The 21,503-nt window shown below is 39.2% G+C and overlaps 1 protein-coding gene across 3 annotated transcripts in view; it reads left to right on the top strand.

The window, feature by feature from the left end:
• Positions 1-16,068, top strand: part of LOC145985955 (transforming growth factor-beta-induced protein ig-h3-like) — an 81,658-nt gene extending 65,590 nt beyond the window's left edge. For all 3 annotated transcript variants that reach the window (XM_083120099.1, XM_083120098.1, XM_083120100.1), the window contains 3 exons: positions 6,266-6,427; positions 13,555-13,698; positions 15,693-16,068. In XM_083120099.1, coding sequence (XP_082976225.1) covers positions 6,266-6,427; positions 13,555-13,698; positions 15,693-15,923 — 537 coding nt within the window. In that variant the 3' untranslated portion in view covers positions 15,924-16,068. The remainder of the gene's footprint in view (positions 1-6,265; positions 6,428-13,554; positions 13,699-15,692) is intronic.
• Positions 16,069-21,503: the final 5,435 nt, after the last annotated feature.

The following is a 21,503-nucleotide window of genomic DNA, read 5'->3' as shown; positions in this document are numbered from 1 at the left end:
TTACACATCACAGTCTGGGAAAATGAAAGGTTCTTTATCACCCTGAGTTCCACACACACAGTACGTGAACACAAGAGTAACAAATGTCACGATATATTTCTATGTAGGCCGTATTGAGTACAACTTACACAGTTATTTTTTCCTTCCTTTTAGATTAAAGTCTAACCTAAGTTCATTGTTGTAGAGTACAAATTATGAGATATCATATATACTAGAGGTATAAATACCTATCACTTGGAAGATGTAGTAAGTAATAAGTTCCATATGCAATATTATATCATGTAGAACACAATTCCGAGGTCTAGCTATTTCGCTTCTTTGTCCTCAAGTTACTGTAGTACCAATTACCTCATTCGGACAGTCTAAATGACATACTAACGTAATTTGTTGCCATGCATATAGTCATGTAACTACAGAGCATTCCCTGACATTCGCTACGAGACTCTGCGGCAAGCGGCCTGGCATCAGCGCTTGTCTTTCCCGGTGAAGGGAGCCCGGTGAACGATGAACAGTCGCACGCTACCAAGGAATATAGAGATTAGGTAAAGCCATCCGAAGATTGCCGATCTTGCACGAACGCGTGACGTCACCGGAGAAGCAGTGAGCTCGTCTGAAGCAGACGGCCCCTAGCATTTATATGGGAGATTCAGAGAGCGAAAGTATATTATTACTTTTAGGAGGGGGAAAATAATAATTGTCATCCTCCAAGATAGTATTGAGGCATCCTTTTAATGATTAGTAACATAATTGAAAAGCGCTACTTTTAAAAGGGGGCAAAGTACATGTGAAAAAATGTATTTTGAAAATCCATATTCCTGAAACTTTCTGACCGATGCGCTACAAAGAAAGTTGCATGTTCTCCTTTAGAATTTCGTCATTTTACAAATCGTAATATAATTTTAACAAAAACGTGGCATGCTAGAGAAGAATTAAAGAGTTTTAAAAAATAATTGATTAATAGACTTAGTTTATTTTACTTCGCTTATCTGTCACATATGGCTAATCGCAAAGATGAGGATGCGTGATGATATGATGAAATTGAAGAAAGGAAAGTAGACCCATGCCCGGGCGGGGATTCGAACCTGGGGGCACTTGGCATCGTAAAGCGTTGTGCTAACCACTTCGCCACGGAGGTCAGCATTACAAGGAAATAAACAGAAATTGGCATCTATGTTTTAATATGCGAGACGTTGTGATGAAAATTATTAATATATCTGAAATATCGGGAGTTGACCTTGCAGTCTCTGCTAGTGTAAATGTATAAGCTATTAAAATTTAAAACTTATTCCTGTTCGAAAAGAGAAACTGCCAAGTCAAATTAATATTTCGTAGAAATACATATATTTGTCTTTCATGTGGCCAAGAGAGTATTTGGAGGGGACGCTGGCTTGGGAAGGCTATAGCCCCGGATCTCGATCTGCAAAGGGGCTTCCAGTGGGAAAACATTCCTATGAAATAGTCCAGAAGAAGGGGCGAAATGATTTTTTTTTTAAATGGCTCAAGAATACAAAGATATAAGTGGATATTTGACAAGCTTAGTCTAAAACTTACAACTGAAGTCGTACGTGTGCGTGATGGGGGGGGGGGGTGGCTACGTGAGGTAACACAGTGGAATATGATTCACAATACTAAAATTAAAATAAATATGTGGGAAAAATAGAAATAAAAATATGGTGTAGCTAGTGACAGCGCAATAGTAAAGATGGAGGGGTAAATCATATTTTCCCGGGACAATCATTTTTATTATTCCGTTACATACGACACAAAAATGCATATTTTGGCTAAAAGAGCATTCATTCATTTATTTATTTTTGTCGTTTTACTGAGGGCAGATAAGAGAGATAGAGAGAAATTGTCGAACGAGAATTGGGGGGCGTTCCTCCCCCCCCCCCGTAGTGTGGTCACTACCTATGGCTATGCTGGAGAAGAATGCACCAATTAATACGCTATTAAATAAAACAGATACTTTTAAAACTTTTAATCAAATTATTTGTGAACTATGATTTAAATTTAGAGAGAGCACATACCTGTTTAATTTAATTTGGATGAGTTAACTTCTGAAGCCTGCCATTTCCGAGCCTTCTTCCGGTGTAACTACACCGCCCTTTGAGCCGTAGCTGCTGCGTTCAGGTGGCGGAACGAGCAGAATACTAATTAAAACAAATATGTGACAAATATATATAAAAAAAACAACGTGTTGAAGCTATTGACGGCGCCAAAGAAAAGACAGAAGAAGAAGAACGTGGAGAGTGCAGTGATATTTTAAGGGAAGCAGCAGGCACGTATCCAGGAATTCCTTTCGAGGCGGTGGCTGAACACCATTTTTAAAGGGGTATCACAATTGTATGTTTAAGGCTAGTGGTGGCAATTGGGTTCCAAAATGTGGGGGGGGGGGGGTGGACAAGGAGACAAGCATTAACAGGGCATAGTGTGATAGTGTGAAGGCAAAAGAATGGGGAGCAACTATCTCCTAAATCGTCGCCACTGTTTAAGGCTGTCATTTTAATCAGAACGTGAAATCGGGACATTTTCCACCACTCAACTCCTCTGTTTCCATGCATTAATATTGTGTGCCGGAACCATCTCAGTATGTATGTTTGTCCATTTCTTCTCATCAGGCATCAAAACATCTATGTATGTACCAGAAGTGTTTTTACGAAGGTGTTACACGTGCACGGAATGCACAATCCACTCGACAACACAAGATTCAAACTGTGTGCTGGGAACTGGAATCAGACAGTTCACGAATATTTCTCTCTCATTCGAGCCTGAACACCACTAATGTGTCTTGTCCTCCCATGTTTGCAGCTCTTATAAAAGCCGAAACCCACCAAATTGTTCATATTCATACCTAAGCACTCGCAAGTGTCCAAAATTGTCTGTTGAGTGTGTGTCGAACCCAGTAGCCTTAAACAAAATTATTATTATTATTATTATGAAATTCTCGGGCTGCATACACAAAATTTGGTCCTGGCACAACCAAATCATCACTCAAAACTTTGATTTTCAGTTGATCTGTGCAGATTATTTCTTTTTTAATAAATCGCTCCAATGCCCAGCCCGATACTGCCGAAATATTCACTTTAGAGAGAGAGACCTTCGATCTCTTCGTCTTTCGACCCGAACTACTCGTAGCACTACTCGAAGTTCCGCTGTCGTCAATGTCTTTGGCTTTGGGACCGAACTGGAACTAGTAGTAGACTTCGTTACTTTACGGTATTTAGTCCATTTCATTTTCGAATCACTAGAACTTATAAAGCAACCAATGGACACTGACTGATCACTAATCGACTGTATGAATTGTCACACTTACCTCTGAAGTCTCCACCTATTCTGTTGTACAGATCAACCGAGAAATTGAAGCCGCGTATTAATATCCTCGTTATATTCTAGAACGTTCCGCAGATAAAACGATTCGTAAATATTGCCAGTAGTTCGGCTCCTTTTCTTTTTAAAGAACGTTCCCTCTCGCGCTTTCCAGAGATTAAAAAAATTACAATGAATCCGAATCGCCCTACCTGCGGCGCTACCTTTGTTGTGCACCTTCCAAATGCTGACAAGTCTCTTCTACATAGTGTTCAAGTTCGCTACGACAACACCGAAAGCTTAAGAAAAGTTTACGTGCAATATTATCAGCTACAGGGTTATAGAACATTCTCCGTCTTGCCTTGATAAGTATTTCTCTCCAAAAATTATCGTCACATTATTCAAGAAGACAAAAACCTAATTTTATCTAGTGTAAAATGAAAACTTTCCTGGTAGGGGGAGTCCACGAGTTACGATCCCCACCTTGGATACGCGCTATAAACAATAACAGGGTCCGTAGAACATTCTCCGTCTTGCCTTGATAAGTATTTATCTCCTTAAATTATCGTCACATTATTGAAGACAAAAACCTAATTTTATCTCGTGCAAACTGAAAAATTTCCTGGGGGAGGGGGCTCGAGACACCTGATACCCACCTTGGATACGCACTATTAACAATAACAGGGTTATAGAACATTCTCCGTCTTGTCTCGATAATTATTCCTCTCCTTAAATTATCGTCACATTATTCAAGAAGTCAAAAACCTAATTTTATCAGTGTAAACTGAAAAATTTCCTTGGGGAGGGGGGGGGCTCAAACCACCTGATCCTTACCTTGGATACGCGCTATTAACAGGCTCATAGAACATTCTCCGTCTTACCTAGATAATTATCTTTCTCAAATTATCACCATATTATTCAAGAAGCCAAAAACCTAATTTTATCTAGCGTAAACTGAAAATTTTCTGAAGAGGGGCTTGAGCCGCCTGATTCCCACCTTGGATACGAGCTGTTACCAATAACAGGGTTATAGAATATTCTCCGTCTTTCCTCGATAATTATTTCTCTCCTTAAATTAACGTCACATTATTTTTTTTGACACGACAAGAAACAAAAAATCTCATTTTATCTAGTGTAAACCGAAAACTTTCGGGGGGGCTTGAGCCCCCTAAGCACCCCCTTGGATACGTGCCTGGGAAGCAGTCACGTTTATTACACCCTTACATTTACATACAATATTATAAAGTTCTGCTTTTAGATCTCGCACAATGCCTTTTTCACAAAAATGGGCAATCTCGCATTTTTTTTTATATCAATCAAGCTGTGATATTTTTTATTTCTTCCGTTAGTTTTCTGATAATAGTTTTCACAGCTTTCCATAGAATTTAGGCATGATTTCAGTTGACAAGAACAAAATATTCTTATTTAAAAACATAGAGCAAAAAGAAATCCAACGCGCTTAAGTTAAAACTCCCTTACATTGGAAGCCTGGAGAGAACAAAACAGGGGTTCCTTCGTAACACGATTTCTTGAAAACCATTTTACACATTTGAATCAACTTTGTGATAAATTGATTAGAAAGGATGAATCTTAACAGTAAAAGTTGTAACTTTTCCCTTGCTACTATATTTTAGAAGATATTCGTTGTCAAATTTCTCAATATTTGCATAAGGAACCAGCCTTTTCCGTGCCGAGTGTTTCGATGGTGACGTCATGCATCCACGGACAACTGCGCATACGATCTGCGCCGCCGAACGAGCACCCCCTGGCACGCTACAGTCTGTTTCTTTCGCTCTCCCTGCCTTCGCTCTCTTTCCCTTTCTGTTGACGTTGCAGACTGACGCCAGTATAATCCTCCCTCGGAAGTTGTGTTCTGTCGTGTCCCTGTGTTGAAGATTGAAGATTGTGGCTTAATATGGCACCACAAAAGTTTACATTACAACAAAGGATTTATCTTGTCGAGTGTTACTTCGGAAAGAAGAATTGTGGAGAAATGCAACGACGTTTCGCAACGAAATTTCCTGGTGTTCCCGTTCCACATAGGACCACTATATTAAACCTCGTAAAAAAGTTTAGAGTAAGAGGGTCAGTTCTCAATAAAAGTGGAATGAAAAACCCACGTGTACTTACAGAGTAAAAACTCGATGAGATAGGACAAAGGTTAGAACAGTCTCCTCGGAAATCTCTCACAAGAAACGGGTGTTTCAAACACCACAGCATTTAAAGCCGCTACAATTCTTAATCGGGAGAATTACAGTAGACGAACTTGCATGTCTAAATTTTCCAATTTCCTTCGGAGATGCCAGGAATGTGTTGTAGCAGAGGGACATCATTTTCAACACCTTCTGTAGTCAAGGTTAGTACACAATATGGAAACTGTAATTTTAATGGCCGACTCTAGCGACTGTTGCTGACCCGTTCACCGGGAAAGACAAGCGCTGATGCCGGGCCGCTTGCCGCCGAGTCTCGTAGCGAATGGCAGGGAATGCTCTGTACTTGGGAACAGCAAATAGGCCATATTGGGTACTACGCCATACCTTAGTTATAACTCCTGCACCCTTTCCTTTTAGTTCTTCCTGAACACCCCATCTGTACCACTGGTATCGGCAGATATTGGCATCGGCCGGGGTAACTCAGCAACGTAACTTCTGTTGTCTGCTTCTATTGAAATCAAATGGTGTAACGCGCGGAATTTCCGTGCCAGAAGTCTACAGGTTATCGTGCACTGAGCCGCCGGAAACGCTTATGTTGCCGCGTTTCTCCACGTCTCGGTGAGCGTTAGCTTTACACCCCAAAGATGGATAATTTTATGATAAAGTCTTGCTCCAACATCACCATCAATATCATCATACAATTCTGGTAGAACATCATTTTTCCTCATAAAAGGCAAATGTAAATGTTCACTGCTGATCTCTTTCAAACCATGACTTTGCAATGCTGAGATAGTTCTTTGTTCCAGAGGTCCATGGTGGAGAACGCTGTCATCCTTAGACCAGACATCCACGGGAGCAACGGTGTCATCCATATCGTGGACAGGGTCATCCAGCCTGCGCAAGAATCCATCATCCAATACTTGGAAGCGAAAGGAAACTACACTCGATTCCTCGCTGCACTGGAAATGGTACGTACAAATAAGTACTTATTTGGAACCTAAAGAAATGTTATATCGTCACTTTGAGCGTATACTGTTAGGTATTATTGCATTAAAAAGGCAATCCATTGGTCCTGAAAGAGAAATCGCATTCACTTTCCTGTAGTGCCGGCAATCCATACAAATATCAGCGGCTGTTGTGTCTTTCGTCATCACTGTTATTAAGAATTATTTGTACTTCTGTTTATTCCTGTGGCGTTTCCGGTAATTGCCTACAGCTCAGTGTGAATTGTTCCATGTTTTATTTGTTTTAGCATTGTTGACAAGAAACCGTTTTATTTTACGCCTTCCTCTATTCTCAAAATCGCGTCAAAATCGCGCTGCAACAAAAATTGTAGTTGCTTTCAGTAGATCATCGGTTTGTGCTTGGGAAATTATTTAAAGCAAGTTGTATCGAGACCCGTGGATTTCTTTTTAATGCAAGAGAAGCAGTCTGATAATTACGTGAAATTGACTACATGAATTCGTATTTTTTGCACGTGTTATTTTATTTGCAACTAGTAGAACTTCAGGTTGCATAGCGATTTTCTTTTACCCAACGCACGCAAACTGAACACTCAGCAGTGGTCTCTGATGTCTGTGCATCGTGAAAAAGTACAAAAAGAACTGTTTATCAACATAGAAGTGCGCAGAATCTCTTATCAAGAAGGGTAAAAGCCTTGATGGAAAATCACTTGACTAGAAAAATTGCAGTTCTCTGTTCCCCTCCACTTTTATTTTCAAAAGTGAGATAATCCAATTACATAGGAAATAAAGCCGCCGTAGTTGGTTGAAGCTTTCGTAGGCTTGAAAATACTTTATTTTTAAAGAGAATAAGATTTTTCTACACTAATTTTCTAAGTGAGAGTATTAGGAGGGGGCAACTGCCCTCCGTGCGCTCTCCTATGTCTATCAACAAAATGTTTGATGTTTATGGAAAGGATATAATGTGAATCCAGTTTCTACTTAAATATTGGAATCAAGTCTGAACTTGGCACCAACGCGAAAGTATTTTCAATTCAATTTCAATTTTATGATTTTTATAACAGCAGCAACAATAATAAAGGTAAAATGTAAGTTCCTGGAAAGACATGAAATTTTACTCTGCACTCCCCCCCCCCCTCCCCGGGGGAAAATCCCGCGGGCGCCCTTGCATGCATTTTTGATGTTTTCCATATTTTCCACATCGCACCCCCAAAATTTCATTACGCGCCCCCTTAGTACCCCTAGATGATTAATCTTGGCGCCGCCTCTGATCGAAACTGATATGCACTGGACAATGGACGTAATTCATTTTGTTTTATTGATTTTTTTTTTTTTTTTTTGCCCTTTCCATACTGTAAGTACGAATGATATTTGCAAAAGACAACAAATTTCAAACTCGTGATCAGTAGTTCATTTTTTTAATTTCAATCCTATCTTCGTAGCAATCGGAAACTCTTAAGGCCTACGTGTTTAGCTGTTGAAATACTGCTTTTCAATATGGTACTCAGAGCAGTGTTTTGTTATTTTTCGTAACTGTCACTTCAACCTTTCCTCTTACCATTCGTATACCCGAATGATTCCAAAAAACTTCTCCTTAATCTTTCCTTAAAAATACCTATTGAATCTGATTTTCTTATTTCCTGTTGCTAGAATAATTCATAAGCTCCCATTCTATTCATAAGTTCATTATCCATCTTCATCGTCGTTATTAACCGAAGATCTAGTAAAGCGACTTAAAATAGAAATAGACACGTGGGCTTATATTAAGAACTAAGAAGTAGGTATCAACAACAAAAAGTTATGGATATGAAACTAAACCCTAAAGTAGATAATCAGTAGGAATGTCGAGTGTGTCGAATTTTTTAAAAAAAATTCGTTGAATTTCACTGTTCCAGAGTCAGTCCGAATTTCCAGGCAAAAATAAATTTCCCTTGATGTGGCAACACTGAGCGAATGTATCACAATGCCGCACCTGATGTGAACTTCGTTCTCACATTTCTATTCCAGATACTTCTCAACCAGTATGTGCCCATAACTAGGGCGCTCGCAGAGGGGGAAGGGAGTACTTGCCCCCCTGAGATATCTAAAAAGATTTCAAATAATTCGAATGGTGAAATTGTAGCGTGAAAACATGAACGAGTGGTGCTATGAAAGCCAGCAAATTAGTGCCTATGCAAATTATGGATTTAAGGAAAACGTTAAATGCAATAAAGAAAGGGCAAACCCCTACCAAACGTCTAGGCACGCCACTGCTCTCAATCCTTACTTTCAAATCAAGATTTTTAAAGACGCAATATTTCTTTTGAAAGTAACGATCTAACCGCGAGCACTTCGGAATGAATACATCAAAACACACCACGAGAAGAAAAGCAGGGACAATTAGATTGCATAACAAATTGTGTTCTGGGGATGAGAAGAAGTGAAAAATACGTTTGCAAGGTACCTCGGAGCATGTTGATACTTGACCTCAAAGTGCCAGGAGAGTTGAAACCAATCTCGATCTTCTTTTTTTTTCCGTATCCAGTTACGACTCTAATCAGATGTCATAAGGCAGGAACATTATCGCCATTTGGGGCCGTTTCGTTCGAAGCACGCGCCGTCCATGGCCATATTTGAATCCGATTCTTTAAAGAGCCATCGGATGGTTCGACCGCTTTCACTTGTTTCGCAATCGCCTGATGTGACCGAGTCTTCAAGACAGGAACAGAGTCGTGACCTTTGACCATCGTAAGTGCCTTTCCAAAGCACCTTGCTAACAGAAACACTGACAGTGCTGAGCCATATGCTCCTTAACTGATCGGGAAATCTGGCTGTTTGTATGGTGGTTAACTTCCACGTTGGTTGGTTGATTTGGTGTTTTAAGTCCACTTCATTAACAGTAATGCTAATCGGGACTGGACCTACAGTTTAAAGTGGAATCCGAACCACTATGTGCCTCCAAACTTCCACGTAGCCAAGAGGTTAGAGTCCTCGACTTTGGTGCGAATGGTTCCCGGACTCTGTTCCCAGTGCGAGCTTCCGAAATTTCCGTATTGATCCAGCATCATGAGGACAATTGGGTAGCATCCGGTTTAGAAATTCAGAAAACAGCGGCAATGGGACTCGATGCGCTGACCTCGTATCATCAAATGGGAAAGCAGCTTGGATAGCCTCCCTGATGGTGTAGTGTTACCGCCACTTCAAACTGTAGGTCCAGTCCCGATTAACTCGCCCGAGCATAGAGTGGTCTTCAAACAGACAAAGATTTGTAAAGCCGCATGGAAAGCCTTGTCCCTCAAGTTAAGGTAACTGTTCAGTGAACTGTAAAATGATCATACCGCACTATGCATATACAGGTGAGTGGATGGTTGCCCACCTTTCCAAAATCATGGTCAATATCTTTATACGGCATACCAGTAAAATTATATAAACTCAATTTTATCGTGTTGGGAGATACAGCAGGGTAGACAGTACAGAAAATAACCCGTGGCTCGACGGCCCTTGAAGGGCCTAGGCCGATTTCCCGACTGCCAGTTTCCCTCCCACGATCCTACCTAAAGGTGTGGAGATTTTCAACCTGTAATGAGGTGACGTGAGGTCAGCACGTCGAACCTCCAGCCGTTATAGGAGATTTCAGAGACCGTGTTACGCTACTCACTCGTAACTCTCCAATTTCCTCACCGGCCCTATACACAGGCCTAGAATCCAGAGACTGAACCCAGGCGGACTCGAACCCATGCCGATCCGCAGTGGGAGTCCAAAGAACAGCGCCTTAGACCGCACAGCCACGGAGGAGGATATAGTGGAAAATAATTCATTGCTCAAAATGAAAAAGATAGAGAACCTAGGAGAGAAAAGATGATTTTTTTTTTCTGAGTCCACTTTATGGTCGGATAGGCTAATCGGGACTGAAACTACAGTTGAAATGAGATTCGAACCGACCTGTCATCAGCAAGGACTAGCAAGAACGAGATATGGTCCAAGACATTAAAGAAGCAGGGGATACAAAGGATGAATGGAAGTGTGTGTGGAATGGGGTAAAGACGTTCATAATATTCATCAAACTTTCGAGATTTGGTCAATTAAATGAATTTGCAAAATGTCGCATGAAGTTAAACGATAGAGATTATATTCATGACTGTTGTTCAAAAGAGTTTTGTATAATATGTGTGTCACGTGTCACTTATTGATTTGGTGCAAAACCTTCATTACACCTCTAATTTGGATGTGTGGATAATGTACTAGATCTACATATGTTTTACGTATGTGAGCACCCTATAGGGTCTATAGAATTTCTTTGTAAATTTTAGGCTAGATGTGTTTATCACATTTCAAATATGTCCCTTTTTCATTCTGAGACTCTTTTCAAAACGGCATTTCGCCTGTGGAGGCCTCTTTGCAGATTGAGGTCCGGCATTGTACGCCCCCCTCCCCTCCCCAAGACCCTCACCTTAAATCCGGGGACGGTTTTAATCTCCAGACTGAAATTAAGTCATAGCAGAATCAAGTTATCCAAAACTTCGGTATTCAAGTCCACGGGTTATGTGAAACTCAAGTTGGTATAACTTGAAGACTTTTCTGCCAGTGGAACCGTGCCAAAATTCCTTGATCAGCTTTCAGTCGAATAATAAAAAAAGAAACACTAGCGAATAACAAGTATGCAAAAAGAGGTAGTAGAAAAAAGAAAGAATAACGCAAAAAAGAAAAAGGTCGAACGCCAAAATAGTGATCGAAGTTAACCGTAAACGAGAAATGTATGGCCGATGCACACACATCTTCGAGCAGGAAGAAAGAGCTCACATGACGCATCGATTGAACTGGTTTCTGGCACACTCTCATGGTCTTGGACCAACTTTGGAGGAACTCGTTTTAATCCGATACTTTTCCTGGAGTCTTTCGACGTTGTCCGTCGACTTTTGCTCGGTCGCCGTCAACCGGTGTAGGCGATGCTTTTTATGCAGAAATATTTCTTGACGTTTTGCCTCTTCTTCTGTTAGGAGGAGTGTCCAGGTCATTTGACTAATCGGAAGAAGTATCTTCCTGTAAGCATGCGTGCGACTGACAATGAGAGGATTGTAACCCCGAAAAAAGCTAACGGTGAGTTAGTAACGTGTTTGAGAGTCCATCTGAAGTTATTTCAGACTTGAGATGACGACAATAAAAACAGCAACAAACAAATTGTCTTTATATATACATGTATATATGAATATGAATCGATACCTTTATCGATTCCTGCCGAGATCAATACTTGACATTTGTAAAATTGTAACAATTCAAAATATACATGAATTTTTAAACAAAAGTTCTCCATTGAAACTAGCGTAGAAATCTACAAGAGTCATAGTTTCACGAGACAATCTTTTAATCACAAAATTATGTTTCAATCCACAATCCTGTTACAAAAATAATGAAAGCATTTTGCATAGACTCCAACAAAGTGGTGTGCGTGTGTGTTGTACATATAATGTGTATATGTATGTATGCATGTGTGTGTATACATATATATAATTCTTTGGCCAGATTTTTACAATATCTTAAACCAAATGTACACGTGAAGGGAATTTAGTATTAAAATTGTGAGAGAAATGTGTGTGTGTATATATATATATATTCCTCTGTAAAATCGCCTCTGTTTATTTTAGAACAATCAAAATATATCAATATGCAGGGTGTATCATAAGTAATAGCGCAAAACTGACACAGTTGAATGTATACGATACTAGAAACGAGCCGTTTTCGAGATAATTGCGAATTGTGGTTACAAGCCGCCACTGACTTCATTGTTTGTAAACGTCGTCCTAGTTGGAAAAATGCTAATGTGTGCGAATCTGTGGTTAGAAGCCGTCACTGATTGCATTTTGTAAAAACAGAGTGCTTTACTCCTTGCGCGTTCCGAGGTTTTCTCTTTGTTTACAGAACCGAGAGGTGGCGTTGTAATCAAATTGTACATGCGTGTGACCAATTCCGAAATGAACCGGGGGTGTTCGAAAGAATTCGAAACTCAATGCGAAATCGCGTACAGTATTGCATCCAGATGCAAGGATGACACTTTGAACACCTCCTTTAACAGGTACGAATGTACACTAATTGTAACATACGTACTACTATAACGTTTGTTAAAGTAAGTAGAATGTTCAATAATAGCAATGAGATCTCCAATGACTTTTCTTACTGTATTATTAGCATTTTACAAACTAGGACGACGTTTACAAACAATGAAGTCGGTGGCGGCTATTACCACACATTCGCAATTATCTCGAAAACGGCTCGTTTGCGGATCCATGTTTACTGAGACTTTTTGCTTCTATTATCGTGTACTTTCGACTGTGTCAGTTTGCGCTATTACTTATAATGCACCCTGTATTGCACCAAAATAGAAATTTATAAGCCTCTGGTACTCAGAAGATATATCATGAAATAGTTCCCGCCACTAAATTCATCTGTTGTCTGAGGACTCTAGTTACCATGCTGGAAACATAGGTAACTGTCCATTATGTTGCGCTGGTCGTTCAAAAAGCAAGCAAATAATAGCAATGAATTATACAAGCTCTTAAAAGGCAAATTCTTTTCCGCTCGCCATCTGAAATACCTTCTCACTGTGTCGGTTGGCTTCCCACTCCTCTGCACAGATAAGACTGATTTGATCGATGTAACAAAACACGTTTGTTTAATCTTTTTGGTAAACATAAACAAAAAATTTGGTAGCCTTAACTAAATTTGGTAATTTTGACCAAATTATTTGTTCACTCTAAAGAAATGTGTACCATTACTAAAATACGTATTTTGTTTTTGGTGAACAATAATTTGTTTGTCGCCTATTTGAACAAATGTTTGGTTGCCTGAAACTATTTTTTTGGTTATTCCAAACTAACTTTTTTCTTTTGTGTGAATATGATAAGTGTTCAAATTCCCCTCATAGTGGAGCAGTGAGCTCTGGTTGACAGATGATAAAGCACGTGCTGCTTCCAGCGCTTTCCTCAGCACTCATATGACACTGAGTGACCGGTAGTGTTTCAGGTTAAACTTTCTGGCCTATAGTAACGTTTCACAATACTAAAGACAACCAATACCATTTCGATTGCTGCAGAAAACTGTCATTCGCTTAAATCCACATTGCCATTCTCTGTAATCTGACTTTTGCGTGTATTTTCCAGACGTTTCCATCCATTCTGGAACTCCTAACCACTTCCAGTGGTCCATACACAGTCTTCGCACCGACAGACCAGGCCATCGACAACTGGGCGGCAGACCTCTTCACATACGATAGGATGCTGGCAGACACCACTATTGTCAATTCGGTGAGATTTTTAATTGTTTCTTAATTGGTGGTAATATAAGTGTGCTAGTCTCAGCCAAAGCCTTTTGTTTGTCAACCAAGTTTTAATGTGACAGTGACGTTAAAGTCAGTGGTATATCTATGATTTTATTTTGGAGGACTAAGTTTTTCGGCTGTGTCATTTGGCGTTCCTTGGCAGTCTGCACCACAAACGTATCTAGGCCGTGATGTTTTGGGGGAACCAACTTCTATATAAATAATACACATTTTGTGCCATATTAAGTTTAATTAATATTGTGTAGTAATTTTAATGTAAGCAATTGGGAGTCATGTGATAGATTAGTACGGGCCAGTGTCCCTTTTAACGATGTCTCTGCACTTGACAATTGTAAAACTTGGGAATGCTGACATTCAAGATTTTTTCCCAAAAATAAGGGTTTTCCCGTGTGTGAAAGGCATACGCTTTATAAGAATATAAATTCCTTAGGAATTCTTGTTTACAACCACAATCAATCAAATATTTACACCATATTTGGAATTCCAAGAAATTAGATTTATCGTTCGTTGTTCCTTCTGGAATTTAATACCGCGGTAATACTTCACGTGTTACCTTTTTCCCCTAATCATCGTATGCATTTCAAGGAATGGCGCGCCCAGAGTAGGGCCGGGCGGAGGGTTAACTAGCCTTTTGGTTCAAATTTCGATTCTGACTATCGTATCCGGAATAAAATAGCAAGCTATAGGACTGACTGCTAAAAGAGAAGGCCTCCCCTCCCACGTCTTCACGGAATTTCTGGGCACTCCACTGATTTTATGGTGTAATTCGGAAATGAGTCTGAGAAAAGCCTTTTGTAAAAAGTGGAAATTTAATACTTATTTACGCACATATTTTGGCACTTGATGAATCCGCTCCCTACAGAAAATGTGTATAAAAATTTTATAGGTAGGGGAATTTGTTGGGGACTCAAGCTACTAGCCCCTGATAAACGAGAATTTTCCATAGAAATTATCTTGTCGTTATTCTAACATTACTTTTCTATGTTATTTTTCGCCAAGGAAGTACGATACTCTCTATACATTGGCAGATTGAAGTATTGTAAACTAAAGCGCGTGACTTGAAGCGCAGCTTCTCGACGAAATCCGAAAAGAGAGAGAGAGAGAGAGAGTGTGTGTGTGTGTGTGTGTAATAAAAGATGTGGAGAGAGGGAGAGGAAGGAAGAAAAGCAAAGGTGACTAGAGAAAAGAGAATGGAAAGGAGGAAGACTTAATAGAATAAAGAGAAAGAAAGAACAATAAAAACAAAAGATAGAAAGAGAAGGAGACAGAGTGTGGGGGAAGAGAGAAGAAAAGAAGGCAGACGAGGAAAGGGACAAGGTAGTAAAAGAAGTAATCGAGAGAAAGAGAGAAAGCAAAAAGAAGTAGATTCCTGATTGTAATTTTTGTTGTTTCACTTCGTTTATCTGCTACTCATGACTGATCACGACGATGAGGATGACTAATGATTAGATGAAATTGATGGATACACACACGGAACATCCATGCCTATGCCGGGATTAGAACCCGGAAACTTAGATTACTGAACGCTGTCTACCACCTATCCGACATTCTAAGTAAGAAGAAGAAATGCAACTTTCTGATAGCGTACTGATAATGTTGTCGCCTTGCAATCAAAGGGTTCGATGCCAGGTGAAGACAGGGATTGGTATCCCGCTTTAAATTGTCCATTCAATCCCGATTAGTCTGTCTCAACATGGAGTAAACATGCACCAAACTTTGAGAGAGAGGAGGGCGAATATCTGCAGAAAGACAAAGAGGTAAAATAAATGAAAGTACAAGAAAGAAATTAATAATAATTAAGCCCTCCCTGGATGTGTCAATCGTTTAATCCGAATTGGCTTATATGAGCATAAAAGTGGACTTAATGACAAATCATAACCAATCTTTAATCCCCAACAATGTCAGCAATTTTGAGGAGGACGTTGAACATCCACATTGAAACCGTTTCTTCTGTTGCAGATAATGGGTAGTCACGTGGTAGAGGACTGCATCTTCACGTCAGGATTGTTGTCGGGAATCTACCACCAGTTCCCGACCCTCAGCAACGACACCCTGCTCATTCGACGCCAGGGGAAGGGAACGGTGTACGCCGGGATAGCTCTCGTGGAGGAACCAGACATCCACTGCACCAACGGCGTGGTCCACCGGATTAATCGCCTCATCCAGATATCCAATCCGGCGATGTCATGATAAGAATTAACGAGCACGATAGCCACGTCATATTTTTTTATAACTACTGTAGTCAGCTTCACTGCCCCACTGAGCAATTGTCTATTTTAACCTGTTGTGAATTAGTGTACCTATACTTAATGATTCTTGAAATACATTCTTTATTTAACACCAATACATCTCTGTGTTATGTGATGATGTCTTGAAGCAAGAGATTCTGTTTTCGTTTCCTGGGTAAGGCATGAAATCTCTTTAATTTTGCCTTGGAATATTCTGTTAGGAAGGTAAAAGAAACTAACGAAGGACTAAAATTAAATGGTGTGACTCAGTTGTTAGCATATGCAGATGATGTAGACTTACTGGGGGATGATTAATTAATTAATTAATTAATTAATGACAATTAAGAATAATGCTAAAATATTTTTCAAAACTGCTAAAGAGATAGGTTTGGAAGTTAACAAAGAGAAAACTAAATATATGCTTACAGGCCGAAACCAAGTGTTAGGCAATAATCAAAATCTAATTATTGATAACAACTCGTTTGAACCAGTTTCCAAATTCAAATACTTAGGAGTAATATTAAAAAATGAAAATTATATTAAAGAGGAAATAAAAAGTAGGCTTAATTCAGGAAATGCATGTTACTTCTCTCTTCATAAATTTTTGTCTTCTCGTTTAATATCTAAGAAACTAAAAGTTAAAATATACAAAACCGTAATTTTGCCTGTAGTATTATATGGATGTGAAACTTGGTCCCTTACATTGAAAGAGGAACATAAATTGACAGTATTTGAAAATAAGATCCTTAGGAAAATATTTGGACCCAAAAGGGATGAGGAGACAGCTAACTGGAGAAGGTTAAATAATTTAGAACTACATAATTTGTATTCATGTCCAGATATTATTAGAATAATTAAATCAAGAATACTTAGGTGGGCAGGCCATGTGGCACGAATGGGAGAGGAAAGAAGAGTTTACAGGATTCTTGTCGTGAAACCTGATGGTAAGAGACCAATAGGAAGGCCAAGACGAAGATGGAGGGACAACGTTGAGATGGACCTAATGGAAATCGTTAGGGATGGAAAAGAGTATAGATCTTGCTCAAGATAGGGAAAGATGGAAGGCCTGTGTTGCTGCAGCCATGAACCTTCAGGTTTAAGAAGGCTAGAGAGTTAGTTAGTTACTTAGTTAGTTAGTTAGGGTAAGGCATGAACATTTCCTTCCTTCTTCATCAATTTCATGTTATTATCGTTGTGGTTAATCTAGAGAAGAAGAAAAGTGACCAGATATAACAAAAAATACATATAAAAACCGTATTTGATGATTGGGTTTGTATTGGTTTTTCAAAGAAAGGCTACGATCCAATCAGAAACGTCGGCTGACGGTGGGCTATCGCTAGCTCGTAGATATGCATAGGTAAAAAGGTAAATGTTTCCCATGCAAATAGCACCGTGCCATGAAGGCACATTTTTAGGGTGGCGGTAGGACCCCACACATTCTCGATCTCGGCCATTTTGGAGGTGGTGTGATCAGCACCACACTTCGGCCGTCTTTACCCCAAAGTATGAAATCTAATTGATTCATTTTAACAGAAAAAATCTAAATGAAAACTTAAAACAATTTCAACTATTTTAAAATTTATTGACAATTTTAAACCACTTGATAAAGGAATTAGTTTGCTTCTTTATATATATATATGTGTGCATGTGTTTAAATTAAAATGGTCCTCCTTCCACCAATCTTCAATGATTTCTCTATATAAGCAGGCGAGGCGAAAGGAAAACGCCATTTCACTGTTTTAGATAACCGGTAAACAACAGATGAAGAAACGTAACGGGAGTACAAGAGACGTCCACACTCCAAGACGTGCACGTCATCAAACCTCCTTTTCTCAAAGCCACCCGCCAGCTCATGTTTGTTTACCGCAATTGCTGAACACTTCGCTTAAAAATGAGAGTCATGTCCGTTTACTTACATTACATTACTTTCGCGTAAGAGCTTGTTGCTTCCGTGCAAGGAGACTGCCATTTTGTCCTGTAAACTTAAAAGCACAGAACTTGAGGGAAATAATTTCAACACTCTTCCACTTGAACCAGATTCCCGTTATGCGTGCATTATGCGTAATAATGTGTCAAGAAATGTCTTAATTGGTTAATCTAAGGCGGGAAATATTAGCCACTGGGTGGGCTGTAGCATAGCGCGGAATTGTCTTATCCCACCTAAATATGCTGCATGTGAAATTTTTCAGGTTAATTCATAATGGAGCAGGAATGATGCACACGTGGAGCGACACACGCAGAGAGAGAGACAGAGAGGAAGGGATGGCATGAGAGACAGAAATAAAGAAATGGAAGTGGATAATGATGGAGATTACTAGGCACGTATTAGAAATTTATTTCGGGGGATTCCAAACCAAGTGTCTAAGAAATGATGATAATATATAAACGTTTAAATTAAAATAATTATATTATAATTATATTCAATGAAAATAATATTGTATTGTTATTATAATATGAATATGTAAAATGAATAAGAATAGAAATATAGAAGCATATATTCATTATCTAGCGCAGGTGTAGTTAAGATTGATAAAATTTGGGTAACAGTATGGTATAGTGAAAACACTTCTCTTCAAATTTACAGGAGAAACTACTTACGGAAATGAGTTTGTGTAGACTTTTGGAAGCTCGTGGAAGGGTTTTCTTCCTTCGTTCAAATTATTCGGCCGGTAAATCATGTATTTTTCGACATAAATGTATCTCCGATGCACGATAGCTCTTGCCACCATTACTGTCGACTACGTGAATCAAATGTTCCGTGCGTTCGATTATGTAACCCCCTGTTAGTGTAGTAACCACGCGGTAGCTTTACTAGATGACGTGTGAGCGTTTTTTTTTTTTTCAATTTCATTTTCTATGTTTGCCTAACCTAACTGAACCTAACCTAACCTTCCGTGAATAGTTTGTGGATAAAAACCTTCTGTGAATAGTTTGTGCGGCATTTTTCGGTTAATAAGTTTGGAAACACTGCATATCAGCTGACGATAGACAACGTGAGTCAAGATTTGCCCGCCATATTGTGTGTAACGAAAGCGAATTAACAACGAACAATAAATACTTGTAATGTGAAAAATTACGCTTATTTCAGTGAAAAAAGAAAAATCACACGTTAAAAAATGTTCCGCTATGCATAACAGGTAAGTACAAATGTAAATAATTAGGAAATAAACGAGTGAAATGTGTTTTCACTATACCATACTGTTACCGAAATTTGTATAAAAGCAACTATCCTGACAAGAAAATCAGTGCCAAATTGATAAAAAAAAATGGAATATTTATTAAATAACAAGAAAGAATATCTGGTTGACGACAATTAAAGTTTCAGATTAATGTCTTTTGTACTGTCATTCAAAGTTCACCGGAAATAAATAAACCCTCCATTATACAAGAAATGTTAAACAACGTATATCTTCATTATATGATTATTGTACTTGGTAAGTCTTTCGTGCGGGTCCGGACCCCGTGGACCCCCTCCCCTAAATACGTCCTTGGAGAGTACCGTATTTCAGCTCATAAACGACCCACGTTGTCTTTACAGTCCAAAAATTGGATCGTAACCTTTCATCGCGTATTTTTTGTCGCACTGACGCGTCAGATAACGAAACTAATTATAGCTGTGCAGAATCTTCGGAGACAAAAGATTAAATTTTGTAAGTGCATACTTCGCAACACTGTAGTAAATTTTCCCAAGTGGAATGTTCGCTAAACTGCCGTGAAGAAATGTTATGCGTCAATTTGGACTATATTCACGAGTATTCAGTACATCCTACTCTTGCACCAAATACAGTTTAGTAATAAATGATTTTTTAAGCACCAGGACTACCGGAACATTATTTTTTTTTACAAAAAAACATAATACTCGTACCCCACTTTTTTTTCAAAATAATTTGGCATTAAATCTGCGACGATTATGCAGTGAAATACGGTAAGCGAGAAAATAAAGGTAAAGAAAGAAGCAGAGCAAAGAATCCAGCAAGAAAAGAAGAGAGAACGAAAGAAAGTAGCAGAAAAAGAAAGATACTGATGGAAGTAAATGAGGAAGAGAAGATAAGGAAAGAAACAGAGCAAAGGAATCACCAAGACGGAAAAAGAGAGCACGAAAGAGATTAGCAGGAAAAAAGATAGTGATAGAGAGAGTAGGCGACGAATAAAAAGAGAAAGAAATGACAGAAACGAAGTAAAGAGAGAGAAAAGACGAGCAAACAAAAGTAGAGCAAAAGAAAAACAGAAGAAATAGATGTAGACAGAAAACAAGACAGAAAAATGAAGAGAAACGGACACAGAAACAGGACACAAGAGAGAACGAGGTAGAGAGTAGGAATGAGGGAGAATATTAGCAGCCACCATAACACCCAGTTGAAAACGCTTCGTCCGAAATTTTTGTCGACGCCGATCGGTACAGCAGGCAGAAGTGGTGATTTTTGTTGAGGCTGGGTTTCCCCCTTCCCTTTTGGGACAAGCTCTGCTGCAGATGCTAATTCAGCTAATGTTGACTTCGTGAGACTGACGCACCCAATCAAGGTTGAAGAGAGTAGTGTTTACTATACTCTAAATTATTCCTAAAATATACTTTTCTTGAATGTTTCATATACAAGTAACTTTTTTTTAATTGTACCAATCAAAAAATGCAAAAGATCATACATACATATTTGACCCCTCCTCCAAGAGAGAACCCTAGATGCACCACTGCATTGAAACAGGAGATAATATCTCCCTTGAGTAGCACCAAAAGCGTGGCTGAGTGTTTTCTAAAAGAGTTGGATTTGTGTAGACAAAAAATGAAGTTACTGCTGCGTACCACAATAAGTATTTTGCAAAAAATCATGTAGCAATGAGATTACTGCTATTTTGAATCATTATGTAAATATTAAATACTTGCATACCTACAATGAACGTTTTGTTGAACAGTAACACTTAAAAATACGTATTTTAAAAATAAGGTTTATGTTATTTGTAAAAGCCGTTATAACATGGTCATGTGTGTGTGTAGGTCTAAAACAAAATATGGAGAGGCAGGGTGGAGCATATTTTGGGGGGTAAGAGTTTGTTTGTCCATTGTGGCTGCGGGGGTGAAAGGAGGCTAATTAATTAGTATAGCACATGCGTACACTTCCACCTCTCTGCAATGCAGGCCCGAGCCAGGATTTCATTTCGGCAGGGGCTCACCCCATATCAGCAGCCGTCATCTAAAGGTAAAAAAAAAAGGCGGGTGAAGTCCTGAAGGGTAAATTTCTTATATCCGCAAGACGGCTGAAATATGCTAGTTCATTTAATTTGAATATTCGTACTTACGTATTCTGCATTGAGAAACATTGTTGAAGGTGGCATTTCGCTTATTTCACGGAAATAAGCTCTATTTGCGACAAATCGAGTAAGTTTTCTTCGTTTCTTTTTGCCTTCGGTAACACGCAAAATGGCGGTCACAGTTTCACTACCGCACTCGGCATGCAGTGTTTCCACCCCACTGCACCGAAAAATACCTACGTAGCCCCACAAACCATTGACGCATAGCCCCACGAACCATTCATACATAGCCCCAAGA

The sequence above is a fragment of the Lepisma saccharinum genome, chromosome 3 (genome assembly GCF_977018435.1).
Source record: "Lepisma saccharinum chromosome 3, izLepSacc3.1, whole genome shotgun sequence".
Lineage (NCBI taxonomy): Eukaryota > Metazoa > Arthropoda > Insecta > Zygentoma > Lepismatidae > Lepisma > Lepisma saccharinum.
Note: the sequence above shows the minus strand (reverse complement) of the source record. Positions and strands in the feature narration are given on the sequence as shown.